At 32.2% G+C, this 27,955-nt stretch overlaps 2 protein-coding genes across 3 annotated transcripts; one reads left to right on the top strand and one right to left on the bottom strand.

The window, feature by feature from the left end:
* Window positions 1–317: 317 nt before the first annotated feature.
* LOC143057709 (GMP synthase [glutamine-hydrolyzing]-like) lies at window positions 318–25,820 on the bottom strand. 2 transcript variants are annotated; one of them, XM_076231077.1, is made up of 17 exons: window positions 25,743–25,788; window positions 20,661–20,750; window positions 19,287–19,378; window positions 17,871–17,985; window positions 17,221–17,318; window positions 12,353–12,456; window positions 11,987–12,007; window positions 11,463–11,656; window positions 10,716–10,881; window positions 9,713–9,864; window positions 9,059–9,119; window positions 8,318–8,536; window positions 7,864–7,979; window positions 3,469–3,594; window positions 2,072–2,187; window positions 1,076–1,379; window positions 318–715 (listed from the first exon to the last, which is right to left on the bottom strand). In XM_076231077.1, exons 2-17 carry the CDS (start codon window positions 20,742–20,744, stop codon window positions 614–616), a joined length of 2,070 nt encoding a protein of 689 aa, XP_076087192.1. In that variant the 5' UTR covers window positions 20,745–20,750; window positions 25,743–25,788; the 3' UTR covers window positions 318–613. The 2 variants fall into 2 exon arrangements, with proteins under 2 accessions (XP_076087192.1, XP_076087191.1); XM_076231076.1 differs by lacking the exon at window positions 11,987–12,007 and having other exon boundaries at window positions 25,743–25,820.
* On the top strand, window positions 5,418–7,211 carry LOC143057344 (52 kDa repressor of the inhibitor of the protein kinase-like). Its single transcript, XM_076230646.1, has one exon. It carries the CDS (start codon window positions 5,418–5,420, stop codon window positions 7,209–7,211), a length of 1,794 nt encoding a protein of 597 aa, XP_076086761.1.
* Window positions 25,821–27,955: the final 2,135 nt, after the last annotated feature.

The following is a 27,955-nucleotide window of genomic DNA, read 5'->3' as shown; positions in this document are numbered from 1 at the left end:
ATCAACAAAAACATTCAATAAGTCAACAGTTTTACGAAACAAGTAACATTAAATTTGTTCTGTAATTGTCAACCCTGGTGTTGCTAGAATAGTACAGCAGAAAGATCATGTGAAAACTAAATATTTCTATTTTTTTTTTAGCATGTACTGGTAACACTGCTCTTATGTTTGTGAATATTGAGGATTCTTTGAAGTTCATGGGTACCAATTTTTTCGATGATCCAGAAAAATTGAAATTTGCATGGATATTGATATCATATATATATAGTTTTGTAAAATTCTATGTGATAGCCTTTAAAAATGTGTACTGAACATTTAAATAAGTGGTTCACCTATGCACACAAAATGCACGAAACTGGTTACCTACAAATAATAATGAATCCACAGTGCTTATAATTTTTGTTTTTGACTTGCATTGTTAACACTCTCCTATATTTATGAGTAACGAATTTATGAGTAATGAATTAACAACCAAAACTGGTTTTCACAATATGTTGCACTTGAAGATAGATACAATTGTATCGTGAAGCATCTAGACAGTCTTTTGATCTGCCTTTCTCAATTTTTTTCAGGTAAAGCTCAGTTTTAGCAATGACAATTTTGGCAAATGTTCTTATTCCCATTCTGTAGTACCAGGAGGCTTGGATGTCAGATCATACATAACTCTTGATAATCCTGGCACTGTTAAAATCTCTGTCACCATTCTATCTAGCACCTGGAAATATAAAACATTATGATTGAATGATATTTGTTGTTTAAATGCCACTTTTAGCACTAATGGCTTTATAATGGGGGTCATAAATAATAATTGACCAAAATGACCAAATCATAAACTAGTAAATTGCTGACGACATTACCGCCATGGAAACAGGACAGTAGAGTCTTGTTTTCTATAATTCATAAAGGTGAGACATTAAAAAAAAAACACCTTTATTTTGAAAGGCATAACTAATTGTACAGGTTTTCAAGCTGAAGAGCCCACTAATGGCTCTTGTTGAACCTCCTCCTTTGCCCTTTCCTTGAAAGAATATTGTCATTTCAATATCACTATACAAGTAAGGTTAAATCAAATTACCTTTGTGTCTATATGCTGTCCAGGTGTCGCTGGTATACCTGTCATGAAATCATTTGTAATGAATGTGCGTATAGCTATTGACCTTTGACACGAGGGAAGATTCAGAGCAGGATCCCGATCAAAATGTAATGGCGTTATAATCACTGGCATTTGACTCAGTTTATGAACACATTTTTCTTCTATTAATACTTTTGTACACAAATAGTCAGCTTGTCTTAAGGTACTTAGCACTCCACTTGTGAGGTATGTTGGTGTTATATCCTCCAATGGGTATTTAACACTACCACCAAAGATATAGACAACCCTGAAAAACAACATGAAAATGAATTCTGTAAATTCAGAAATTTTGTCAATGTTGTGATTATTGCTTAAAATTGCAAGGGAATACATATATCAATTATGTGTTCATGTCTAATTCAAACTGTTGACATCTTAACTCAAATATGCATATAGGATGTATAAAAATTATTTTAATATCAGAAGCAACTTAATTACAAAACACATAATAGAAAAAAAACATACATTGTTTCAATTTATGACACAAAATCAATACATTCACTAGTGTAACCAAAAGCATGCCTCAGATTTTTGTCTTAACCTGATAGACAACTTTCGAGTTTGATGCATATCCGTCAAAAACTTTTGTTTTAGTGAACAGCAGGAGTGCATTTAGGGGCATCGTCACTTCTGTTACTATGTTGAGCAAGTGGTTGAAAAAATATCATGCTATGTTGCACAATTAAATTAAATTCGTATAATTACTCATCAGCACTGCTGTCATTAGAGAATTGTGTTGAAGTACCTACAGAACAAACATTATTTCTAATTAATCCTGCATAATGATGATTACAAAGGGGTTTCATGAACTCTAATAATAGTGCAGGGATAAAGGTGATCCCCTAAATTTCGGTAAATGATATCATAAAGATTTGCAAAATTGACGAATTTATATGTAGAAGGACATAAGTCAAAAGTGGTCTATTGGATTCCATTTACCTGTTTATATTGTGACAGATACGTGGTATAAGCTTGGCAAGATACATAAGACTTGTCCACGGTGGTTTCTCATCTGTTGATAAACCAACAACATAACTGTAGGTTCTACAATCACCCTAAAATAAATAGGTGTAAAGATATAACATCCTAGACTTGATGTCTAGGTTATCTCCCATTAGTTAGAGTTGTCATTCTTGAACAAATAATTCATTTGAACTATAAAACAACAAAATTTTTGCAGTTTCGATAGAAAAATATGTTCTATTTAAAAGATTAGAGTTGATTATCAACAATTTGAATATCATTAACTATGATTGTGAAAACTTTATGAAAATGCCTACAGCACAGAGAAGTTAAATCAGTAAAATCAGAGAATCTGTGTGTTTGCTGGTGATTGAATGGTGAAAACATACTGATTTCTGTGACCTTATGCAAAATAATCATAGAATATACCACAGCCCATAGTGGGCAAGTTGAAATGACAAAGTACATGTGATCTATTGTTTATAGAGTTGTGTATCTGTACTTGATGATAAAAGGTAAGTAAAGGATCATCATGCAGCATATACTGTAAACAGGGAAATTTTCACGGTAGTTTTATTTTCGATATTTTCGCAGTAAGAATTGAAGCGCGAAAATAAAACAGCCACGAAAGTATCAAGGAAAAACTCTTTTTATTACATTTACTTTTACAAGTTGTGACTTGGATAGAGAGTTGCCTCATTGGCACTCATACCTCATCTTCGTATATCTACGTATATGAATAGAATATCTATAGGACTTCTGTATAACACTGATTTTATAAACGACACATATATAACTGAAATCATAACTGTATATCTCTTAATGAAAAGCTTTGTTAGAAGTCATGTCTTTAACTCAAAGCAGTAATCTCAAAAACATGGAAGCAAACATTATGGATATTGTTATGTAAACAACACACATTACAATTATGTTAATGACACCTGTCGATCAGTAATAAAAGTAACTCCTCGTTGATCTACTACAAAGATTAATCAGATCAAAAGATCGATTAATTAGCATTAATCCTGACAGTTTTTTTATTATAATTCATTCCTAATTAGGTCTACTTTTCTATTATTGTGTTTGTGTTTTTACAAGCATTGAAACACGACAAATTTTTAATCTACTTCAACATTAATGAACCAAAAACAAAAGATTTCTGATTGATTCCATCACTTGATTTAAGATATGTATAAAGCTGTTCACTTTCCAAATGATTTATGAAAATATTTATATAGGCCACTGGGAAATCGCAAATTCAAAACAGCGGGAATTTGGATTGTGTTAGTAAATCGCGAAATAAAGATGGCGCGAAAATTTCCCAGTTTACAGTATCCAGTTCTCTTCTCTTTTTTATTTAAAATATATAATACCTGTACACCAACAGTCTTTATGGGCAGTAACGTGGATGTCAAGTTACACTCAGAACTTATTCTTTTTAACTCTTCTCTTTCTTCTTCTGTTGTACTATCTTTTATTCTTGTAATTAGTAAATGAGGCTGAAAATAAAATAAAGTCAAATACATCAAGGAAAATTATGCATGAAGTTAAATGCTATACATTGTACATGTATGACCAGATACTCATTTCAAGTCTTTGAGATGTAACATACTATTTAGTTATTTCAAAATAAACATCTTCTAGCCAATGCTTCAACTAATTAAGATTGCACACAAGTTTTGTATCAGAAATGCAATACAAGTCATTCAATTCAGGGGCGTAGCTGCTGTTAGGCACTATAGGCACGCGCAATTTCTTTTCATTTTAAACCTTTTTTTTACTCTTTACGGCCTTAATAATCTAAGTTTTAGATTCCTTCCCTACCCCTTTCGAGATGCATGCGAAGTCATCACAACTCTTTAATCATTGTGTCAAACGACACTGTATATAAATATCTAGTATATCCTGATTATTGTTGTTGATTGAAGAAGTTTGAAAGAATAATTTATGTGCAGACAGTAACTGAGTTAACCGTATTTAATTTTTAACTATAGAGATCGAGTCAGACATTTACCGGTAATTGAATTCAGTTGTGAAAAATGTCAGAACCCAAAGAAAAACCCAAACTAAAAAATAGAACTATAGACGAAATGTTTAAGAAAATAAGAGAAAGTGAATCTCCAGAAAGTCAAAATGAAACGCTGAAGGTATTAAATCAAATCCCGGAAAGTGACGAAAATGAAGAAACAGTTGTAATGGGTGAGAGCCAGACTGACTTAGGTGAAGCAGTGACAGCTACGTCTGATTTGACGCCTTCTACATGTAGCTCCAGTTCAGATTTCACTCTTAGTCTAATCAGCAAAGTTGAACCTCCATACCCTGACATTGCTAAATTATCTGATATAGATGACTTAATAAAACAAAAACTGTTGTCTACAAAGTGGAATGACTCTCACTTATTTAAATTCCCAAGCAGGTAGGTACATAAATCAGAAAATATATATTTGATAAACTCAATTTGTGTTGAATTTAAGTATGCACGCATCTAGCTTAAATTACATAGATATAGGAAGATGTGGTGTGAGTGGCAATGAGACAACTCTCCATACAAATAACAATTTAAAAAGTAAACCATTATAGGTTAAAGTACGGCCTTCAACACGGAGCCTTAGCTCACACCGAACAACAAGCTATAAAGGGCCCCAAAATTACTAGTGTAAAACCATTCAAACGGGAAAACCAACGGTCTAATCTTTATAAACAAAACGAGAAACGAGAAACACGTATATATACCTATATTGTCCATCAGTTGTCAGAACATTTTTTTTTAATTTGATTTTCCACTACGACTTCTGTTGAGTTGTATGTTGTATATGTGTAGATTTTTGTATTGTTCTTTAACATTTACTTTTATTGCTTCGATTTACAACTTTTGCTCAGAAACTAACATTTTGTCATGCAAGAACCTTTTATATCTAATTATGTGTTTTCGTATTGCTGAAGACCGTACGGTTACCTATAATATCGGTAGATATTATCATCCTCGAGCTTTTAGCTCTGGTGGATATATTTGTCTCATTGGGAACTATCAAACCACATGATCATCTTTAAAACAACTCGTATTTTCAGGGTGTTTGGACAAAAGCAGAGAAAACTTCAAAGTTCCTGGCTTCAAAATCATCCATGGATGCGCTATTCGGTATCAACTGACGCACTTTACTGTGCTTATTGTGCGCTTTTCTCACCAAAAGACAGTAAAGAAAAGTCTTTCTCAAAAACGCCTGTTTCGGATTGGAAGAATCTTCCCTTAATTGTTAAAAGGCATGAGAGCTCAACCCAACACCAAGGATGTGTAGTAAGTAGCCGTGAATATCTCCGTATCATGGAAAATAAAAGTTCCTCAATTGCCAGTATGATATCCACAAGTTATAAAACGAACGTCGCAACAAATAGACATGTATTAGAAAAAATAATTGAAGTTATTTTGTTATGTGGACGGCAGAATATACCTTTGCGGGGCCACGTCGAAGAAAGGAGCAACTTCATGGCAATTTTGCACGAGAAAGCAAAAACAGACAATATATTGTCCGATCATCTAGCATTTAGTGCTGCTTCAAGGGCAAAATATACTTCGCCAGACATTCAAAATGAGTTAGTAGAGTTATGTGGTACAGAGGTTTTAAATCAAGTTATTGGTGCGTGCAAGAGTGCATCCTGCTTTGCCGTTATTGCCGATGAGTGTACAGACAAGGCAACAAAGGAACAAATGTCATTATGCTTGCGTTTTTTGGATGTCGAAAAAAACAACACTGTCATAATCAGAGAGGAATTTGTAGGCTTTCGACATGCCAAGTCTGTAAAGGGGGCTGCCATCTCTGATCTTATTGTTCAATTTCTAGCTGATCTCGAACTTGATATCAACAAAATCCGTGCACAGTGCTATGATGGGGCTGCAAACATGGCAGGCAAGTACAGCGGTGTACAAGCACGTATCCTTCAACTCAATCCTGAGGCAAACTATATTCACTGTAAGGCACATGCATTGAATCTTGCTTTGATTCACAGCAGCAAAGATGTATGTGTACGTAACATGATGTCAACCGTACAAGAAATCGCCTTTTCGTTTGATTATTCTGCAAAACGACTTCTAGCTTTTTCTGAGGAATTATCAGATAATCAAAACGTTAAAGAACAACTAGACAGACGCACAAAGCTACGAACACTTTGCGAAACCAGATGGTCGAGTCGAGCAGATTCTCTGTTTACTTTTCTCAATGCCTTTCCTGTTGTTGTGTCATCATTGGAGGCTTTGAAGGATGACAGAGATGATAAAGCAGCACAATATGTAAACGCAATTTTGAAATTCGATTTTATGATAGCACTGGTGGTAGCTGAACATCTCCTGAGTGCTACAGTTGCACTCACAAATTATTTACAAAAAACTGATATCAACTTGTTAGACGCTGTGCAGGAAGCTCGTATGGTAGTCCAAAGATTAGATAATGAACGGACTGACCCAAATGTATGGACAGCACTTTTTGAGAAAGCAGTTAAAGTTGGAGAGGAATTCGAGATTCCTCCAAGTACTCCGAGGCGCGCTGGACGTCAGATGCACCGACAGAATCATCCAATAAATGACCCTTCGGAATATTGGAGAGTGTCTCTTTACTTGGTTTTTCTTGATCACCTAGTTACAGAAATAACGAGTCGTGTAATAAAGAACGAAGGAAGGTTCTCAGCTGAGTACCTTATTCCTTCAAAGCTCCAAGACTTCACCGATCAGACTACAAACTCAATCTTCAAAACCTTCCATGCAGATCTTGGGGACAGACAAGCATTTAATGACGAGGTTGCTAGATGGAAAGTAAGATGGGACATGGTAGACGGCCAGCGTCCACAGAAACTATTAGAGACACTAAATGCTACAAATAAGGATTTTTATCCTAACATTTATTCAATCCTTACAGTTCTTCTTACAATGCCTGTGTCTTCAGCTTCCAGTGAGCGCTCATTCAGCGCTATGCGCCGTATTAAAAGCTACTTAAGGGCGACTATGGGGGATGAAAGGCTTTCGAACTTGTCTATTTTACATATTCACCGAGCAAGAAGTGTAAATATCACAGACATTATTGACAAATTTTCAGTGAAAAAAAACAGATGCTTTAATTTCGTTTAAACGTTGTGATTTTGTCATGGTTTACCCTGAAAATTGAGTACTTTATTAGTTAATTTTATGTTTGAACTTTTACATTGTCCTCATGTGCATATGATATAAATGTTGAAAACAATTTCTGGACAGTCATTCATCAGTCAGTTGTAATTATTAAATAAATAATTAAACTTAGAACTTTTTTCTTGTATATTTCATGAGAAAAATTGCCAGTAAATTGAATGTTTTCTGTGCAACGAAATCGAAAAGTTTGCATCCAGAAATGCTGAAAACCGTTTTCCGTCCCCCCTACCAGGGCTATGCCCTGGACCCACAGGGGGCCTTAAGCGGCCCCCAAACCGCCTGCCGATTGGTGCCTACACTTCAATTAAAGTCTAGCTACGCCCCTGCAATTGAAAACAATTCACTATATTGTAACAAAATTGTCCAGCTGCCATTGTTAAATCTACATATGCAAATCAATAAACAAAATTCTCTTCATCTATTTTAAAAATTATAAGGACAATAGACTCCATCACCTAAGTTGCACAATATAATATTTATTCACTGTTGACAGTGGAATTTTGAATATCTTAAAAGCTAAAAAAGCCTCATGTTTAAATTTCAAAATTTAAATATATCATTGCAGTGGTAGAATCTAAATATATATTCCACCTACCGTTTTTAATGCATTTTCATAATCCACTATAAATCTGAGTAGTACACTGGTTTCTCCAAAGTCTTTACACATGTATGGATGATCACCACAAATCACACGAATAGCTAAACCAGGACCTAGTAACAAAAAGTAGATTCATGCTTATAATTCTAGCTTTGAAACTTTTTAGGTTGTATAAAAAAATGGTATTTGTACATTGAAAATAAATATTATTCGCTTCTCATGATCAAGATCTCCTTTATGTTCCATTGTTCCATAGTCCTATTCAAACTTTTTTCAAAATCAGCATAACTGGAAATTTTTAATTACATTTTCTGGTACCATTTCATTTTTACAATTCATGATCTTTTTCAAATAACTGTCTCTTTCCTATAATTTAAAATAGACTTAATACATGGGATACAAAATCTGACTTCATGGAAAACAACTAAGAAGTTTGGTGTTCTTGTAATACCTGGGAAAGGATGTCTTTGGACCATCTCATCTGGCAGTCCTAAGTCTTTTCCAATCTGTCGGACCTCATCTTTATGAAAATCTTTCAAAGGTTCAACAACTCTGCCTTGTTTTCTCAATTCCCGTACTAATTCTGTGTCGTTATGATGTGTTTTAATGGCGTCTGCTTTACCACTGGCTAATTCTGATGCACTTTCTATTAGGTCAGGTCGTAATGTACCTAAATAATTTGTCATTAAATGTTAATATAAGATATTGGCACCTATTCCTTGATAACTATGAATCATTAGGGAATTTGTGTTTTTTTATACAATATTTGCTCAGTGTAGGAAAATGTCAAATTTATTTTGTACCCGTTAAGTTTTTCTCCTATTTCTTAGTGAGTTATCTGTACACCTTTGAAAGTATGGTAGAAAGTTACTTTTGGGAATGAAGTGTTGACAGCAGATAGAACTTTCATAATTCCTGTTCAATTTATTATCTACCTTTTAGATTTGGGGGTGATTTAATGCTAATGGTTTACTTTTTTAAAATTGTTATTTGGATAAAGAGTTGTCTCATTGGCACACACACCACATCTTCCTATATCTATTGGCTTAAATTCTAACATATGTCTATCAATGACAACTGCATGTAGACCTTTAGGTGCCTTTTTGTTATTTTTGTTGAGTTGCTGACACTTAAAGGCTTGCATACAAAATTCAAAATCCTTTGAAAAAGTTTCATAGAAAGCAAATTTTACCTTGACCTAAATATACATCTTCTGTCTTGAGGTTTAGCTCTTCAACAAAATCATTAGCTACCTACAAATATAAAAATCTTGTAACTTATTTTACCAAAATACAGTGGATTTATTATTCTTCATGGGATGCAAATTTTCACAAATTTCATGGGTGAAGCTAAACCATAAATTTAAATGTTAAACAAAGAAGAAACAAGAATGTGTCCAAAGTACACTGATGCCCCACTTGCACTATCATTTTACGTGTTCAATGGACCATGAAATTGGGTAAAAAATATAATTTGGCATTTAAATTAGAAAGATCATACCATAGGGAACATGTGTACTAAGTTTCAACTTGATTGGACTTCAGCTTCATCAAAAACTACCTTGACCAAAAACTTTAATCTGCAGCGCGACAGATGGAAAAACGGACGCACATACCAGAAGAAAAAAAAATGTCCCTCTATTATCGTAGGTGGGACACAAAAATGTATGTATGCTTGTTTGCAGAATTTAAAACTTTTCATCTATCTAAAATTAATCCACAGTAGCTATTAAAGTAATTTGTACAAAATGTCGACAAAAAATCGTATGTTAAGTTTGTGGCAGCAGTTATTTATTCTAAGAAGACAAATCAAGTTAACAAACATAAATGAGGGAATCCTAACTGACCTTCATAAAGGTATCCCCAATGATATTTCTTTTTTCCTCAGGATTTTCTGTTGTGTTCAGCGTACTTGTTTTCCGTTTCCGTGAGGTACCATCTGACTGTGTAACAGGCACTGCTGTACTCCCAGTATAAAACGTGTGAGCTGAACGGATCACTGAAATGATAATAAAGTTTAATCATATTGTTACCATAATCAACATGTTTGTTTAAAGTGGTACCTAACACTACAGGGAGATAACTCTGTAATATCAGCTAAATGTTTAATTACGTTGTGTTGTAAAAGGAATATTAACCTTTTCAATGATCAAAATTGATGTTTGTCAAACTGCTATATAACCAGTGTAATTTTTCTGATAAAACGGTTGGTTCAAATATTTTGAAATTTTTATATTTTTGTAAAGGGTCAAAGTAAATACTTTGTCAAAATTTTAAGAAAATTAAACGAGCCAAATCAATTTTAGTGAAAGTGTTGGGTACCACCTTAAGAATTTAATCCTTCATTTTTTAAATTTTATAAGAGTGTAAATGAAGTGATTGAAGTACATTTTGAATGAAGTGCGTAAAATTACAAGAAAAACATTCTCATTTACTTGCTACAACCATTCAATTACAAATTCATTTATTTTCTTTGCATTCTTACTGAGAAAACCTGCATAGTTGTTGCATTTTATACATATGTTAAAACTTAATCATGTGTCTGTCCTAACTCAGTAATTAGTGTGATGTTAGATCTTTCACAATACATTCTCTGTTCAATTTATTCTCTCCTCCAACTTTCCAAGCTGGAATTTTAAGGAACAGTCCAACAAGTCACCCTATCTTACTTAAAGTCTGAGCTCAAAAATAAATGGTCCCTTAATTATTTGGTATAAAGTGACACTTGAGGTCAGGGCTAATCATTTTAATCAGATGTGGTTTTATAAAGGACTTTAATAATCTGTGATGTCTTATTAATTCATAATGGAAATTGGTGCTGGGTTGGGAGTTACGGTATGGTTTTTATACCTTTGACATCAAGACCTATTTCTCTCAAGGACACTTCTACATGGTTACTCTCATTTTTCCTCATAAAACCATTGTCTATGTGTACTGCTATCACTTGGTCATCTTTCAGAGCTTTATGAAGTAATGCTGCACAAACTGTGGAATCAACACCACCACTCAGTAACATCTGAAAGACACAAAATATAAAATCAATTGTTAAATCACTCAGTTATCATGGTTATATTTGAAAAGAAAAGAAAACAAAATTTTTTAGTGATTTTTTTTACAAACAAAACAGACGAATAGAAGGCATATTTTGAGACTCGTTTATACTTTGAAAACATAATCTTATTTCAAAAAGTACCAATATTGAGTGCATATTGTATCATTTTAAAAAAAAAAATATTTACCAAATTTCAAAACTTTGAACAATGACATGACAATACCAAAATTGGGTGCATATTATATAAGTTTTCCGTAAACAAACGCTAACAATTGAAAACACATTTGAAACACAGAAAAGCATACTCGCAAGGTTGAATCCAAACTTCAGAAAGTCGTCAAAAAATGTGTAGACTCTAAGAAAATTGCAACAAGAATTTCTAAATGGTCAGACTCTTAAAAAGGTTTCTTGCCCACAATGTGTTTAATTCTGTAACAGCACATAGACGAACATACTGTAAACACTAACTAAAACTTTATGATCCCCAGCAGTTTCTCTGATGTATTTGACACAAGTTTCCTCCCTAGATTCTATGGTATACTTACTAAAACTTTATGATCCCCAGCAGTTTCTCTGATGTATTTGACACAAGTTTCCTCCCTAGATTCCATGGTATACTTCCCTTCAATCTTGGCTATGTTATGTAAGAAGTTTTTAATCATCTGTCTACCATTGTCTGTTAGATCTACTTCTGGATGAAACTGTACACCATATAAATTCATCTTCTCATTGGCTATTCCTATTGAGAAAAAAATAAGGATAATTATAAAACCTAGATTGACTACAATTACATCTTAAACATTCAATTTTAGGGAAAATTGCACTTCTCCACTAAGAAAAAGACTTTCTACAATATCCTTTTAATCCTTAAGCAACTCAAATTTTAAGGAAACACCACATCAAATATTCAAGCATACATAAATGATTACAACACCCATGTCCAAGAATAAAACGTTCCTTTCTAAACACCAAGTCACACATTCACTCTAAATTGAAAATCTTCACCGACTTTTATATCTTGTGAAAACACTGCATTATTTTCAAAACATGTGCATTCTAGAAACATTACCTATTTTATATCCACAGAAACCTAAATTACAAATGACATTATTTTTATTTTGGAGTAAACCATAGTCCATTGGATTCTGAAACAGCAAACAGCTAGAATTAAATTTATTGGACAATTTTAATTTCATAAAATTACAAAATATTTTCTTTGACCCTTTGACAAATATATAAAAAAAAAATTTTGAACTAAACACTTTTTCAGAAAACTTTCATTAGATATATAGCAGTTTGATGAACACTAATTTTGATTAATGAGAAACTTAATATTTCCTTGACAATAAAAGGTGAATAAAACATTCAGCTGATTTTTAGGAGTTATCTCCCTGTACATAGTGTTATGTACAACTTTAATACTATAGAAACCTACCTGCTACAATATCTCCAGAACTAGCAATTGATTTAAATCCTTTGGCTACTTGGTCTATACTGTCACCATGTGTTAGTAAGACTGACTGCTGCTTGTTTAGACCCCTGAAAACAAAGTATATAAATATTTATAGAATTACAGAGTTCTTGATTTTTTTTATATCTGGGGGTCTCTGAAGAAAAAGTTCTAGTCCTCACTACCATATCTTTTACAAAGTACCAAAATCATGTCGGTCCTTTGCAAATTTTGGTGGTCAAATCCCTCGGACCACCAATTTTCGAGAACTCTGGAATTAAGGAATTGTGGTTATCAATTTCATTGGTCATACAGCAAAATATAATTAATATTACACAATAGCTTTGATATTCTTATATCATATCTTAAGATTGTTTTTGCACCAGTCATGTTTTGGGTTAAGACGGCAGTTAAAGGGATAATTCGCGATTTTTCACTTTTCATCTTATTATGTTCATAATACCATAAAAAACATATTCACCAAGTTTTATTTTGATATGAAATCTAATAAAGAAGAAAATTGGGAATTATTAATTTTATTTTTTGAAACTTCCTGACTTATGTGACGTAGTTTAAGTCTTTGATGCATGCCGGGAGTGAAAATATCTCATTTAAGTCTTGTTCGTTAACCATCTAATAACGCGATTTAAAGCGCATCGACGACTTTTGGTGTAGCTATTAACCAACGAAAAATAAGTGATAGCCATGCAACTTTTAAAATAAGATCGTGTGGATTTTTTAAAACGAATTTTAATAAAAAAAAAAGTAAATCATACAATAGAACATTTTTATGATTTTTTTTCTAAAAATACTTTAAACAAACATACGAAACTGACATGATCGATAGTGTATTAAAAATACATGTTTGTATTCTGACCTTTTTGCTTCATTCCAGCAATCATTTTCACTTGCTTGTACGGTGGAAACAATAAAATGTGTATTGTTTTGTGACACCTAAAGAATGTGGAATGCGTAGTTTAACTCAAGGTAATTAAAAGATTAGCATTATGTAATTCTAATCTTTTGATCCTCATTCAGTGAATTCTAGGCGTCACGGTTCACTGGCATTTCAGGTGTGAACAACATTTCGTATCAATTGTAAACGGGAGTCAGATAAAGTTTCAGACACATGAATGTAAAAAAAAATAATTAAAATTAATTAACGGGAATAATAAGATCGCACAATAACTGGATAGCTGTATATTTTTATATTTTGCATAAGATCACTTTTAATGAATTATGACTTTTGATTACTTTAGTAACGATAAAATACTGAATTATTTTAATTGAAGAATTTATAAATAAAAATAGCCTTCTAAACACGAGTTTATGAACTAAAAATTGTACTATTTCAAATTAGGAACGGCAGCCTTAAATATTTCAAACAGATCATTAACAATTGCAAATATATAATTTAGTCCATCCAAAGTGATCTTTAATTACCTATTTAGGAATTAAACTGCTCATCAAAATATTTTAAATCTCACAACACATGAATACTTCAGATATTTGAAAAAAGATGTTTTAAAAGATTGACAAGAAATTAAAGGATCTAATTGGAATGGAATCAACAAATTACAAACAGATATGCTTTTCAAGTGTGAAAAACATCAACAAAATTTATACATAATCGGGAATGTCCTTCTTAAAATACTCTTTGTCTCACACCGTAACTATATATAATACTTTAGCTATTTGACCAACGATGTATTAAAAAAAAAATGAACGAATTAAATGTCATCTTTCCCTATTTTTTAATGTAATTATAAGTCTGTTTCAACTGGCAAGAATACCACTAAAACGGACAAGCAGTTTATTCTTTGAATTGCTGTCATTGAATATCAAGAGAGAAAATAAATCCCGAAATTGATTTGAAACTTTGATACTCTATAGTTTTTTTTAATGATTATTTGATTATTAAGCCAAATATTTCATGATTATTTGATTACCTAGGACTGTATTTTTAGTTTATGATTATTTGATTACTAAAGATAAGCAAATATTTAATGATTATGTGATTATATTGGCAAAAAAATGGTGATTATGTGATTACTAGGACCCCCCCCCCCCCCCATGAGGGGCCTCCCAAATAAAGTTATATATCGACCTGTATTTAAATCTCTTCTTCTTCTTCTTTTGGTATACTATAGTCTATCGTCATTTGATGATTACATACTGTTGGCATACGTGGACTTGTCATTTTACAAAACTTTTACCCCAATTTACGCAAAATGTATGTTTCTTTCTTATGTTCTATGTATACATGTATATGTTTTAATTTGCTCTATAGGTCCGTAACTTATAATCCAGGCGTATATACGAATGGTCGACAAGTGCGTACATTTTTTTAAATCAATATTTCTGGCCTTCACCATTGACAACGGGTATATATTACATTTTACCAAATTTACCCTTGGAAAAAATACGTATATAGATTTTTATTTCATCAAATCTGTTTGGTTTTTTTTTGGTATTATTTATATTTTTATAAATAATTTTCTTTTCACCAGAAATGTTATTCATAAACAAGCGTATGAGTTTAGTAATATCACTTTCGGACACGCAAGAAAGAGATGTATATTATACACCTAATAGTTCAAAATGGAAAGTTATAAGTTATCGGCCGTGTACACTTATCAATACACTAAGAAGTGAAACGATGCATGAATTTGCAAACTCGACAGGAAATCGCTTGAATACCTGGACGTGTCACCTTACACCCCCTACAATATCTTTGGGAGTAATACCTTTAGCCATGCGGGTGATCAGTGGAGCGAAGATCCTAATTTATTTGAATAAAGTTTATTACATAAAAGAATTATGAACTAATTAGATTTCCGAAAACAATTCAAGTTTCACGGAAGACTTATTTATGATTTGAAATTTTTACTTTTTAACTAATTCCAATATTATCATTATTGTTAAAAATAACAGATCATGGTTATTAAGAAAAAAAAGATAAGAAAATTTTCCGTATCAACTTAGTTAAAGTTAACTAGTCGGATAAAACAACCGTACGATTGACAAGATATCGACACGCAATTACGACTACATCGGGTTACTGTAGTTTTGGTCCTTAGACATATCTTGGGTGCAAATCGGAGAAGGTAACAAAATGGCCGACGGGAGAGAATTGATACTCTAAATTTAAAATCGATGGTGATCTCTTATCTAGCAGAATAAAACTTTAATATTCATGAATTTGAGCATTTTTATACAGAATGAACATAATATCAATTTTTGATTTTTTTGCGAAGTTTCCCTTTAAATCTTCAACATGTTCAATATTCATTTTGGATTTTGTATATAAATACCAGAAAAATGGTCATGTAAGGTAAATTTTGCCTTATTATCTAATAATGAATCCACAGTAGTCCAAGGGAAACCACTCAATATTTCAAACAAGCTTAGATTCTTTGATTGTTTACTATGCTAGAATTAATCAGATGATGAAAGCTTAATTACTAGAACTGACTTTTGCTTGGCTTATTATCAATGATCCCTTATTGTCTCTATTGAGTCAAGTTCAAAATCATAAACCAACAAATTTTCATAAAATCATGGTTTAGAGCTATTTTCCTGACCATGATTGTGTTTAAGGACAAAGGCCTTATTCGTATAGTTCTTGAGTACAACTTGACAAGTATTATTAAATGAAGTTCAAACAATAAAAAGAATGGAGAAATATACTTTTTGGAATTTCTATACATGGTGAAAAGAGGTCTCTTTAAGTAGCACAATACAAAGATTGCATAACTCCAACTCCCAAGTTTAAAAATGCTGTAACTTTCTAAATAATGCTTGAAAATTTATAAAAGTGGTAATTTTGGATAGCAAACAAATTACTCTTTCAAATTAATCCAATGTTAGTATTATGCAACAATTATGTAACCAATTATAATATTAACTGTGTCTAAAATATTTTTCACCATATTTCCACTTTCAAATGAAATTAGCTTCTGCATAGGTATCCCTAGAGGGTTGATTTTATTATATGTTGTTTCTATGGCCATTATCTACAAAAGGGTGTCTCAGATTTCAGATAGAATATATAGAACAAATTTTACACCTAATTCAACATTATCTTCTTTTATGTGGTTAGGAAGTTTACATTAATTAGAGGTTTATGAGAGAATGGAATACCATAGAGACAATTTGAGACACCCTTTTGAAGCCCATGATGTGTTGTTTAAGATTTCGTTAAAATTTTCTGTATAGTTAAAGAGATGATAGAGCTAAATTCATTCAAGTGAACTTACCCAGATTTTGCCACTAATTACATAATAATTGATTACATAATGATTGCATAATAAAAATATTGCATCCATTTACAAGATTAAATCTTTTATCTATCTGTATATACCTCTTTTATTATTTTCTATGCATTCATAAGAAAGTTATAGCATTTCAAAGGTTAATGATTGGAAGTAAAACGATCTTTGTATTGTGCTACCTTAAAGGGATCATATGAAGATATTAAAATTAATTACAAAATATTTATACTCCCCTGATTTATTTATAGAGTTATAAAATATATGTAAATATGATTCAAGTGGAAAGAAACAATACACTGAGAATGACAACTTTAAGTATTATTAAGTATTATGAAAACAGATCTTTTTTATAGCTGACTATGTAGTATTGGGTTTGTTCATCGTTGAAGGCAGTATAGTGACCTATCTTTGTTAATGTTTGTGTCATTTGGTCTCTTGAAGAAAGTTTCTTATTGGCAATCATACCATATCTTCTTTTTTTATACTTATATAACTTTTTCGTATTTACGTTTTTCACTTTGAGTATCAATGTAATATTTATCGCTAGAAATTTAGACAATCAATAACAAAATATCTTACTTAAATAAACTACATTTGGTATCAACGGTGATTGTGAATTGGCCATCTTCCCTGGCCTCTTTCTTTTTCACAGTACCATTAAATTCTTTGTTTAACATCTGAAAAATTTCAATATTGTTAAGATAACATATATGTATAAAAAAAAAATAATCATGCCTCTATCTGTAGATTAAAAATCTCTCATATTTAACAATTTCATACCAGACATTTCTGTAAGTAATGCGAGTAAACTTTGTTTGATGTAATTTGAGTTATGAGTTATTTTCCCTTGGCTACTGTTGTGTATAAATTAAATCCGTGTTTACCAGCTTTCTGTAACAAATTTCCTAAATAGGAACACCAAGCTTTAGAGATGTCAATGGATCACACATCTATAGCTACCTGCATCCCATAACAAATACCCAGGACTAGAAATCCACACCTGAATATGTCTGTAACAATTATCCTTAATAGGAGCACCACACTTGGATCACATAATTGTATCTACATTTACCTGCATCCCTTTATAAATACCCAGTATTTGATGTCCCCACTTAAACATGTCTTAATCATATCTGCATTTACCATTGTTTACCTGCTTTACATAGCAAGTATCCTTAATAGGAACACCATCATTTTAACATGTCTATGGATCACATATCTTTATTTACCTGCATTCCATAACAAATCCCCAGGACTGGAAGTCCACATCTAAATATATCTGGATCATATCTTGGAGCATCTTCAGCATAAACAGAACTAGGCCCACCTGATATTATGATAGCTCTGAAAGTAGAAATTGATGAAATTCTAATTTAATAGAAGAGTAAAACAGAGTTTCTTACCCTTTAGAAGCACCTGAGGTTATCTCTGTTTTTTTATTGGGTTTTTGGTGCTTATATATGTATATAATTAGTCTTTAATACCTTATATGATTTTTTTCGGTAATTTGTTTGTCTTTTTTTGTCATTTTCATTTTTTGCATTTTATAATATTACATCCTTTAAGTTATCACATATGCACTGCTAAAATGGAACCATAGTGTTTCTATACATGTAGCTTCACCCTGTACTTCAGGACCTCTCATCTTTGTACCTTGTCCTGAAAACACGGATATAGTCCATGAAACCCAGGAATATAGTCAGAAGACGTGAAGAAGACGTTCTAAGTTGCAAAACTTGTGTCTAATCCTTGTCAATGTTTTTTTTGGACAATAAAATATGTTTAAACTAAACTACAGTCAAAACACTTAATTCAAAATTTGGAGAACAATATTTGTGCTAGAAACACTGAACCCAGTTTTTTTATTGGTTGATTTCGGAGTCTTAGAATGATAATTGTACCAGAATTTTTTTTTACCACAAGGTCTGCTGCTCAAAAATTTTGCAGTCTTTTTTTAAGTATTGTTAAATAAATGGATTTTTTTTCTCAAAAATAACCACCCTGTATCATAACTGTTTCCACTTAACCAACTCGTTGCTTTTTAAAAGAATAAAATTCCATAACTCCTAGAGTCATAAAAAGTTCTAGAAGTTGTGAGTTGTTGTAGTACAAATGTTCTATAGCCTTTTTTGCCAACTTTGACAAAAAATAGAAATCCAATATCCACGAAAATACATATTTTCCCCAAAAACACAAAAATAAATGAATCCTCATCAGTAACCAAGTGATTTAAAAGAGGCATTAAGGTGGTACCTAACACTACAGGGAGATAACTCTGTAAAGTCAGCTGAACGTTTTAATTACATTGTGTTGTATATATTAATATTAATATTAAGCTTCTCAATGATCAAAATGATAAAAACAGTTGGTTCAAATCTTTTTATATTTTTTAATATTTTTGTTAAAGGGTCAAAGTAAATACTTTGACAAAATTTTATGAAAATTAAACGAGCCAAATTAATTTCAGTGAAAGTGTTGGGTACCACCTTCAACACCAACAATTAATGTCTTTAAATTCATAAATTTGTATGCAGCAATTCCTGGATTAGCAAAAATGAAATCATAATATTGTCAATTTTTCAACATACACAAACAATTAATGCATGCAATATTTCTGAATTTGCAGAAAACATAATAAACAATACCTGTATCCTTTTTCCTTGATTGTAAAAGCAGGAGTATCTAAAGGAAGGACATCTGATTCTATATTCTGTTCTCTCACTCGTCTGTCTATAACCTATAAACAAACAAATAATGTAAAATTGAGAATGGAAATGGGGAATGTGTCAAAGAGACAACAACCCGACCAAATAAAAAACAACAGCAGAGGGTCACCAACAGGTCTTCAATGTAGCGAGAGATTCCCGCACCCGGAGGCGTCCTTCAGCTGGCCCCTAAACAAATATATACTAGTCCAGTGATAATGAACGCCATACTAATTTCCAAATTGTACACAAGAAACTAAAAATTAAAATAATACAAGACTAACAAAGGCCAGAGGCTCCTGACTTGGGACAGGTGCAAAAATGCGGCGGGGTTAAACATGTTTGTGAGATCTCAACCCTCCCCCTATACCTCTAACCAATGTAGTAAAGTAAACGCATAACAATACGCACATTAAAATTCAGTTCAAGAGAAATCCGAGTCTGATGTCAGAAGATGTAACCAAAGAAAATAAACAAAATGACAATAATACATAAATAACAACAGACTACTAGCAGTTAACTGACATGCCAGCTCCAGACTTCAATTAAACTGACTGAAAGATTATGATTTCATCATATGAATATCAAGCACAATCCTTCCCGTTAGGGGTTTAGTATCATACCATCATAACATATATGAGAAGAACATAACCCGTGTCATGCCAACAACTGTTTTTAGAATAAATGTGTTTAGTTCCGATGCAAAGACCTTATCAGTGACTCAATATTAACGCCAAAATATGCAATCTTTAATGACTTGACAACAGTATCGTAATTATATCCCTTCTTAATAAGTCTATTCAAAGGTTTTGTAAGTTTCTGAGGTGAATACTGACACCTTTGTGCTTTATAAAGAATATTACCATAAAAAATTGGATGTGAAATACCTGAACGTATTAGAAGTCTGCATGTTGAGCTATATTAACCAGGGTAGGATATAGTGGGCTAAGAGGGCTATGTTTCTCATGGTTTATATGATAACTTTAGCATGAAATCTTCCAAAAAATTTGTCTATATATATATATGTACTACATTACTTTTCTTTTAATTACACATATGCCAGTTTTTAAAAAAATCTTGGACCTGCCCATGTACAAAATGTTTATCTAACTGTATTTATATATATGTAAATGAATATAAATGATAAGTTAAACATATTAAAACTTTTAAACCATTGTTATTTTTTTAAATACATGCATGCTTTTGGGTTGCTGTCTTATTGAGCTACAGGTTTTCCAGACGATATTCAAATTTTCGATCTATCCAGTCTTGTGGAAAATAAGTATAAAGGGCATCATTCATTACTGTTCTTACCTTTCCATACTGTGCTCCTGCATCTAGAATAACAACTTTGTCTCGGTTTTCTGTCTCTCCATTAACACTGGCAGATCCATTCATTGCACTCTAACAAAAAAAGTAAATTATAGAAATTAACATCTTTAATTCATGTAATTCTAGTATACATAGTATAGTAAATCATATGTTCATGTAAATTGAGAATTCTTTGTTGTTTTATTGTATTGTTGCTTGACTGTTTCATTGTTGTTCTTATTAATCTTTTATCTATACATGTTATATTGATATGTCATGTGTGTAAACATGGTAAAGTATGATTGTTTCATTGTTGTTTTTATACATCTTTAATCTATACATGTTATATTAATATGTCATGTATTTTAAGTATGAGGTTTTATCATATTTATCTAATTTTATAGATTTATTATGTATGCACAACTAATTTTCTGACCTACCATCTTCCATGTACATAGCATACCTTCAGGAAGTGTTGAATGATCATGCCAAATTTTTGAACTTATGCATAGCAGTGGCTAAGCTGAAGCAAGTTTTGACCTGTGTGTCAATTACCTTTTAGTAGTGGTGAATGATTATGCTATTAGTTTCATCCTTGAACTCCAAGTGGTTTTGAAGTTAAAGAGAAGAAATAATTTGTAAACTGCATGAGGATAGTAATGCCCATTACTGTCAGGGTCAAACAGCCTTTTTTGGCTACCGTTAGCTTCAAATTGATTAAAATTTTACCATGATTTGTCAAAATATCCTTATCTTATAATTCTTCAGAGGTCTCAAATAATTATTTTTGGTGTCTAAAAAAAGTGCATATTTTATCACTGTGCATCAAAAATTACTATTAACGTCATTTGGCCAGAATTTTTACTGTTATTCGTCATGAAGGTATCCCATTACCTCCCTCCTGCATGAACATACAATTCAATTACTATAGGAATTCTGCTGATTCAACATTTATGGATTATGGTCATCATGGTCAAAGCTATAGCATGTATAGTCAGCCTGTATCTGATGTGCAAGTTAGTTTGTCAAATTTAAATACCTACATGTATGAACTGTGTCAGATAGAAGTCAACCTTGTGAAATTACACATATTCTATATACATGATATACAGTACATGTACAATACTTAAATTGATTTATATACATGTAGAAAATTCATATATAAATGTATATCATGTATATACATGTATTATTATTATTATACAGGGCTCACGCTACCAGGCGACTTGGGCGAAGAAGTCGCCTTCCCGATCGTCACTTCGCTTTCCCCGACCCCCAAAAGCGAAAACAAGTCGCCCTGTTCTTGACGACAGTCGCTTTCAGTCGCTTCCGTCATCGGGCATTTTCAATTTTTACCAAGTTGATGAAACATCAAATTTTTATTGATAATTAAAGAAATTCAGACATAAACGATTCATTATCTTTTGAAAAGAGGTTGAAGCATTGTCTTCGCAGTGTGTAGCAGGTTATTTGATAAAAATACAACTTTTTATCACTTCGTGCATTTCCGCAAGTACCGGTGCTTGTTACTCGAAAACGTACATCAACCTCAATTTCGGCGGCAAAATAAGTTTGTTACTTCATTTTAACGTGATAAAAGTTGCCTCCAGTAAATTTTAATCCATTTTTTTGCAGTAAAAACGTCATGTTCCTTTCCAAATAACTTGTCAAACATCGTTTATTTTTGTAAATTTTCTTGCATTCGTCCGCCATTGACCGATTTCTAATCTCCGGATTTGAACCGGACCAGCTATGACCGAAATCCGTACTTTTACAATAAGTACTACGGACGCACGGATGGAACAGCTGACAGAAGAATATTGATCCCAAAGGGAAAAATTACGCATTCCACACGCATTAAGAGACTTTTGGTTACATCTAATTGATTGGTGTATATAATTCCTTATATTTTTTATGGATTGTTTCAAACTATTGATTAAAGTTGCTTAACTCTGAGACTATTATACTAATATCAATATATTATGGCCCAGCTTAATAACTTTTATATTTTTGTATGAGAAACACTGAATGTCATACACAAGATAATTTTTAATTAAATTGTAATTGATATATTATAATTTCTTTACATTTTTTTAAATATTTTTTATTTTTTTAGTGCTAGATATTTAGTTGGTAGTTTCTCACAAGCTTAAACAACTTTTAATTTCAAATGTTACTTTAATTGTAATCTTTTTACTCAGATATGAATTGAACAGTATAAAAAGAACATTATTTACATATGGCCCTTTATACTATTGTAAAATCCAAACATTGTATCGCACCGCGCGAATGAGCACTTCTCTTTCAAATCTCACCACTTCTCCCTATCAGTTTCAAAAAGAGAAGTCACTTCTCCCTATAATTCTGAAGTAGTGTGAGCCCGGTGTATATGAATCATGTGAAATGAAAGATACATTTTGGTCTGTTTTGAAGGGTTCTTATCTCAATTTCCAGTTACAGACTTTGCATATATATATATAGCTTTTTCTACTCAAATTTTAAGTTAACAGATGTACTAATACATATTTGCAAAAAATTGATTTCTATCGGACGCAGCTTATTTGTAAGACAACAGCAAAGTTAAGAATCATGGGGTTCGTGTTGTTTATTCTTTAGTCATGTTAGTTTGCTGTGTTATTTCATGTGTACTATTGTCTGTTTGTCCTTTTCATTTTTAGCCATGGCGTTGTCGGTTTATTTTCAATTTATGAGTTTGACTGTCCCTCTGGTATCTTTCATTCCTCTTTTAAGACATGCAACTTAGAATAGAATGTGATATTCAAACGTGAGTTTATTTGTCTGATCACTGCTGATTGGTAATTAAAGATCATTTGACATGCATGAAAAATTATATCTTATAGCATGTTGAATGAATTTTTCATTTCTATGATTACAATACACCTTATCCCTATCTGTCCTCCATTACTAGACATCACAAAGGTTCCCTAAAAATTTTGGTGTCATAATGCAAAATATCTGACGCCACAATGGAAAATTTATTGTTTTATGAATTCAATAGTTCAACCGACACAAATTTCAAAATAGCAATAAGGTGTATATGGATCATACAGTCATGACAGTCAAGTAAAGGGATACATGTCAACTCGTACCTTCGCCAACTCGTAACCTACCAACTCGTACCCATTTTTTACCAACTCGTACTCTCACCAACTCGTAATTTCGCTAACTCGTACCCTTTTTTTTATTATAATTTAATAAATATAATAAAATGAAATAAATATGAATATATGCTGAAACTGGGCGATGGACATTTGCGCTTTTTTACCTGTAACATGAAAGGACGTTTGCGCTTTTTAAAAGTGGACTATTGCGCTTCTTGAAAGTGGACATTTGCGCTTCTTGAAAATGGACGTTTGCGCTTCTAGAATATAACCTGGTTTTTAAAGAATTCCATTGTACTCTTGGATATGAATTTGTCCAATATGAAATATTTAATAAAAGTTTAACCAAAATTAAGAAGAAAAAATAAGGAAATCATAGCAACATCAAAAAGATAAAGCATAGGAATCCGAATTAAAACAATTCTAAGTTAAGTATTGTTTGTAATAGGTTGATGTGTAATAAGGTCTTTCCACTTATTTTGTTTTAATTGGCCATATGCACATTTCTTTAGTTAGATTTAAATTTATATTTGACTATCACTTTAACCCTTAACTCTTTCAGTTTTTTTTCTTGAGGGGTGTTTAAATGGACACGAGAGATGGAATTGAAAATTTCTCATGAATTTAAAATCATAGACTAGAGAAAGCAAGTAAAGTAAAGGGGAAAATGTATATATGTTGATGGATATTTATTTCGACATGATACCCAATTTAAAATGATAAGATTTCATGAAGATGTACAAACAAGAATTGTCATCATTTTAAAAAGCGCAAACGTCCATTTAAATGACTAATACTGCAACCCCCTTAATGCAATAAATAGATGAAAATCACTACAAATCCGAGTTTGTTTCGTTTTAAGAATTTTTGAATTATTTTTTGGGGCATTTTTCTGTCCAATAAAAATTAAAAAATAGGATTAAATATTTAAAAATGTTAATAAATATTGGGTACGAGTTAGCAGAAGTACGAGTTGGTGAGAGTACGAGTTGGTAGAGTTACAAGTTGGTAGGTTACGAGTTGGCAAAGGTACGAGTTGACCTGTACCCAAGTAAAGGATGATTGATTGTTGGTTCATTAACGTCCAGCATCAATTTTTCAAACATTTTCAGGACAATCAAGTAAAGGAAATTTGCTTGTCCATTAAGTCAATTCATATGGTCTACACACCTTTAATTGAAAGGACCTTTCAAGATAAATGAAGCCAGCAGGAAAATGTAGAGCATCTTTGACATTATTTGTCAAATTGAAATTGATTTGCACACAAGAATGTTTACAATCACCTGATTGCAGTGTGATTGATGGAGTATAAGATGTATCCTCTATGTAAAATGCATGCAATGTCAGTTACTTAAACATGCTACACCACTGCGCTGTGATGAGGCCAGCATGAGTGTTCTAAAATCGTCCTATGATCTTGAACAACGTGATATGAGTGTGATTTAGTCATGGTAGAAGTGTGGTTGGGTCACGGTGAGAACTTGATGGTCGTAGTGAGATTGTAGTAATGTCGCTGTTAGATTGTAATGCAGTCTCTACAACTAAAATTACGCTTTCGCTACACTCTCGTTATAATTGAACAGCCACCTTTGCAATGTTATCCAACGTTATTGCGCTCTACGCTATACTTTAACCTGATTTTGGATTGACCGCAACACGATTATTTTCATCGTTTGGAACATGTTCAAAGTTGGTCCTCTCTCATCACAATCATGAAGACCTTGCCACGACCGTAACATGTTCTTAATGCTTGGGCAAGCTGGATCGTCAATAGTGAACGGGGGTATGAGCTGCCAACAAATTATTATGTGTAGTGACTAGTGTGTGTAAAGGTTTTGATTCAGGTCTCTTTTTTCATAAGGCGCATATTCAATATTGCGTCAAACATCTTTAAAAATATGTTTTTAAGACAGTGTTCCTGTTTCTACTGATTATGCTTTTTAGTCACATGGACCCTAAATACCTTGTGATCGACCAATGTGTCTAGCAGAACGAAATTAGGTGCAGTCAATGTGTTTTGTAAATTCGCGGAAAAATAGAACATGCTAAAAGTCTGATTGCATAACCGTACTCGCACCCAAACTTACCTTCCTAAAAGATGATGTTCAAAGCGAAAGATCTTTTTGGGCGACTAAATAATATACCTATTTTTAAAACAGATTTGATTCAGATTTGAATATTTCGCCTAATATAAAAACATACATACATATGCAGTATACAGATGATGTTTTCCAAGCCCAAAATAGATACGTGTACGATCCGCGTAAAATTGTTTAAAAAAATATGTTAATCATCGTTTTTACCTGTACATGGGCTATCAAATTATCAATCAAATGGTGTTTGACTTTCCGACAATGTTGACATTCTTTTTCTTTTTCTTATATAACTGAGCACGCCTAATTCATAAGTAACCGGCCATCTCTAGCCAAGGAATTAAATTGAAAGTCACATGAACACGGCTTTAATGGGGTCTAATGATTCTCTTGCATGTGAATAATTCATCAGCGATGTTTCTTAGATACTTTTGATATGATTGAACCAAACTGGTTGCTGAAAGCCTATTATTATTTCACTATTTCACTTTTAAATAAAAAAATTTCAAATCTCGTAGCGAATGCCTATCAATCAAATGACAGAAAAAAATAGACACAATTAAGATTTCATTCCAATTCAACAACTACAAAACAATCTGCTGAAAGAACCACTGCATCTGGAAACTTCGAGATAATGACACTTTTTCTGTTTCCGTCAGTTTTATATCAAAACTTATTGGCTTTTTTAGGACAAAGTTTTTTTATTTATTAATTCTGTTTAAATCAGATGTTATCTATCCATATCGTCGGGGTTGACACCCATCAGATATAACTGAGAGGCTTACGTACATTTAATACAAAAAGCAAAGCAACATAATATACATATATTCAACACACCAAAGCATTAAATTAAGCAAAGCAAAATAATATATATACATATATTCAACATACCAAAGCATTAAATTAAGAACATAAGATATGAAATAACATGAAATAATAGTAGTATATACTTGCCTGTACATGTGTTTACTAAACTAACCACGACGATGTCTTCAATTCGATCCTTGTTCTGTTCATGAAGTCAAATATATTTGTGTATTAAATGCACTTTTATTTCAAATCTAAGTCAGTGCGCAGACACGAAAGTTGAAGGCGTCAACCTTTCATTTCCTTTATTAAAGTGATGAGATTATTCCTTGATCTTGATACAATGGAGACGAGAGAGGAAATATGCATTTTAATACAGAAACAAGGAAATAATGGTAGATGTCTATGTATATATATATATATAAGTGTAAACATATTTTATTAAATGAATGATATTCACGATTTTGCACATTATACAATTGTAATAAATATCATTTAGATTTTCAATGGCTGCAGGAATGTGTATTTGAGCTGAGTTGATATTGAGTGTATATATAATGTTGATAAAAATAGAATCACTGGCATTCCGGCTCACCAATCCCAAAACGACCATTTTGAGCTTTCCCTGTACGTCGTCGTCAGTAAGTTCTTAAAAAAATCGTTTCTTATGAAACTTTTTTGACAAAAAAAATCAAACTTCGCGATACTCATTATTTTGATTTTTTTTTTATGTCCGATGACTCTACCTTCGAACCAACATAGCCGAAATAGCAAAAAATAGAACACTTTAAGAAGTAAAATGCAATTTTTGGATATTCTCTTGAAAACCGTTAAAGCCATGATATACAGAAGCAGAAACGTGCAGAATGATCGATGAGATCTACCTTATGTCCATTTACACCAAAAACTGTTAGACGACTGCTTGGTTGTAAAAGTTATATATGTTACAGACGTTTCGTTTAGGCAATTTGTAGAAGAGGAATATCATTGAGATGCATATGACAATGTGGTAAGATCAATCTATCTATTAGATAGATTGATCTTAACACATAAATCAGTCAATTAGGAATTTTGTCTGCTTCATATGTTTCATTTTACTGTTTTAAATCAAGATTTTCTCGAAATCTGATTGTAAATTTTGATCTAATGACAGAACAATTTTGCCATTTTGACAAAATAATCATAAATTCGCTACTCGTATCTGAAATATCTGAGTGTAGAGCATTGCAAAGAACATGATATCATATGATATTCACACCTTCTCAGTTGGTTTTGG

The sequence above is a fragment of the Mytilus galloprovincialis genome, chromosome 13 (assembly GCF_965363235.1).
Source record: "Mytilus galloprovincialis chromosome 13, xbMytGall1.hap1.1, whole genome shotgun sequence".
Classification (NCBI taxonomy): Eukaryota; Metazoa; Mollusca; class Bivalvia; order Mytilida; family Mytilidae; genus Mytilus; species Mytilus galloprovincialis.
Note: the sequence above shows the minus strand (reverse complement) of the source record. Positions and strands in the feature narration are given on the sequence as shown.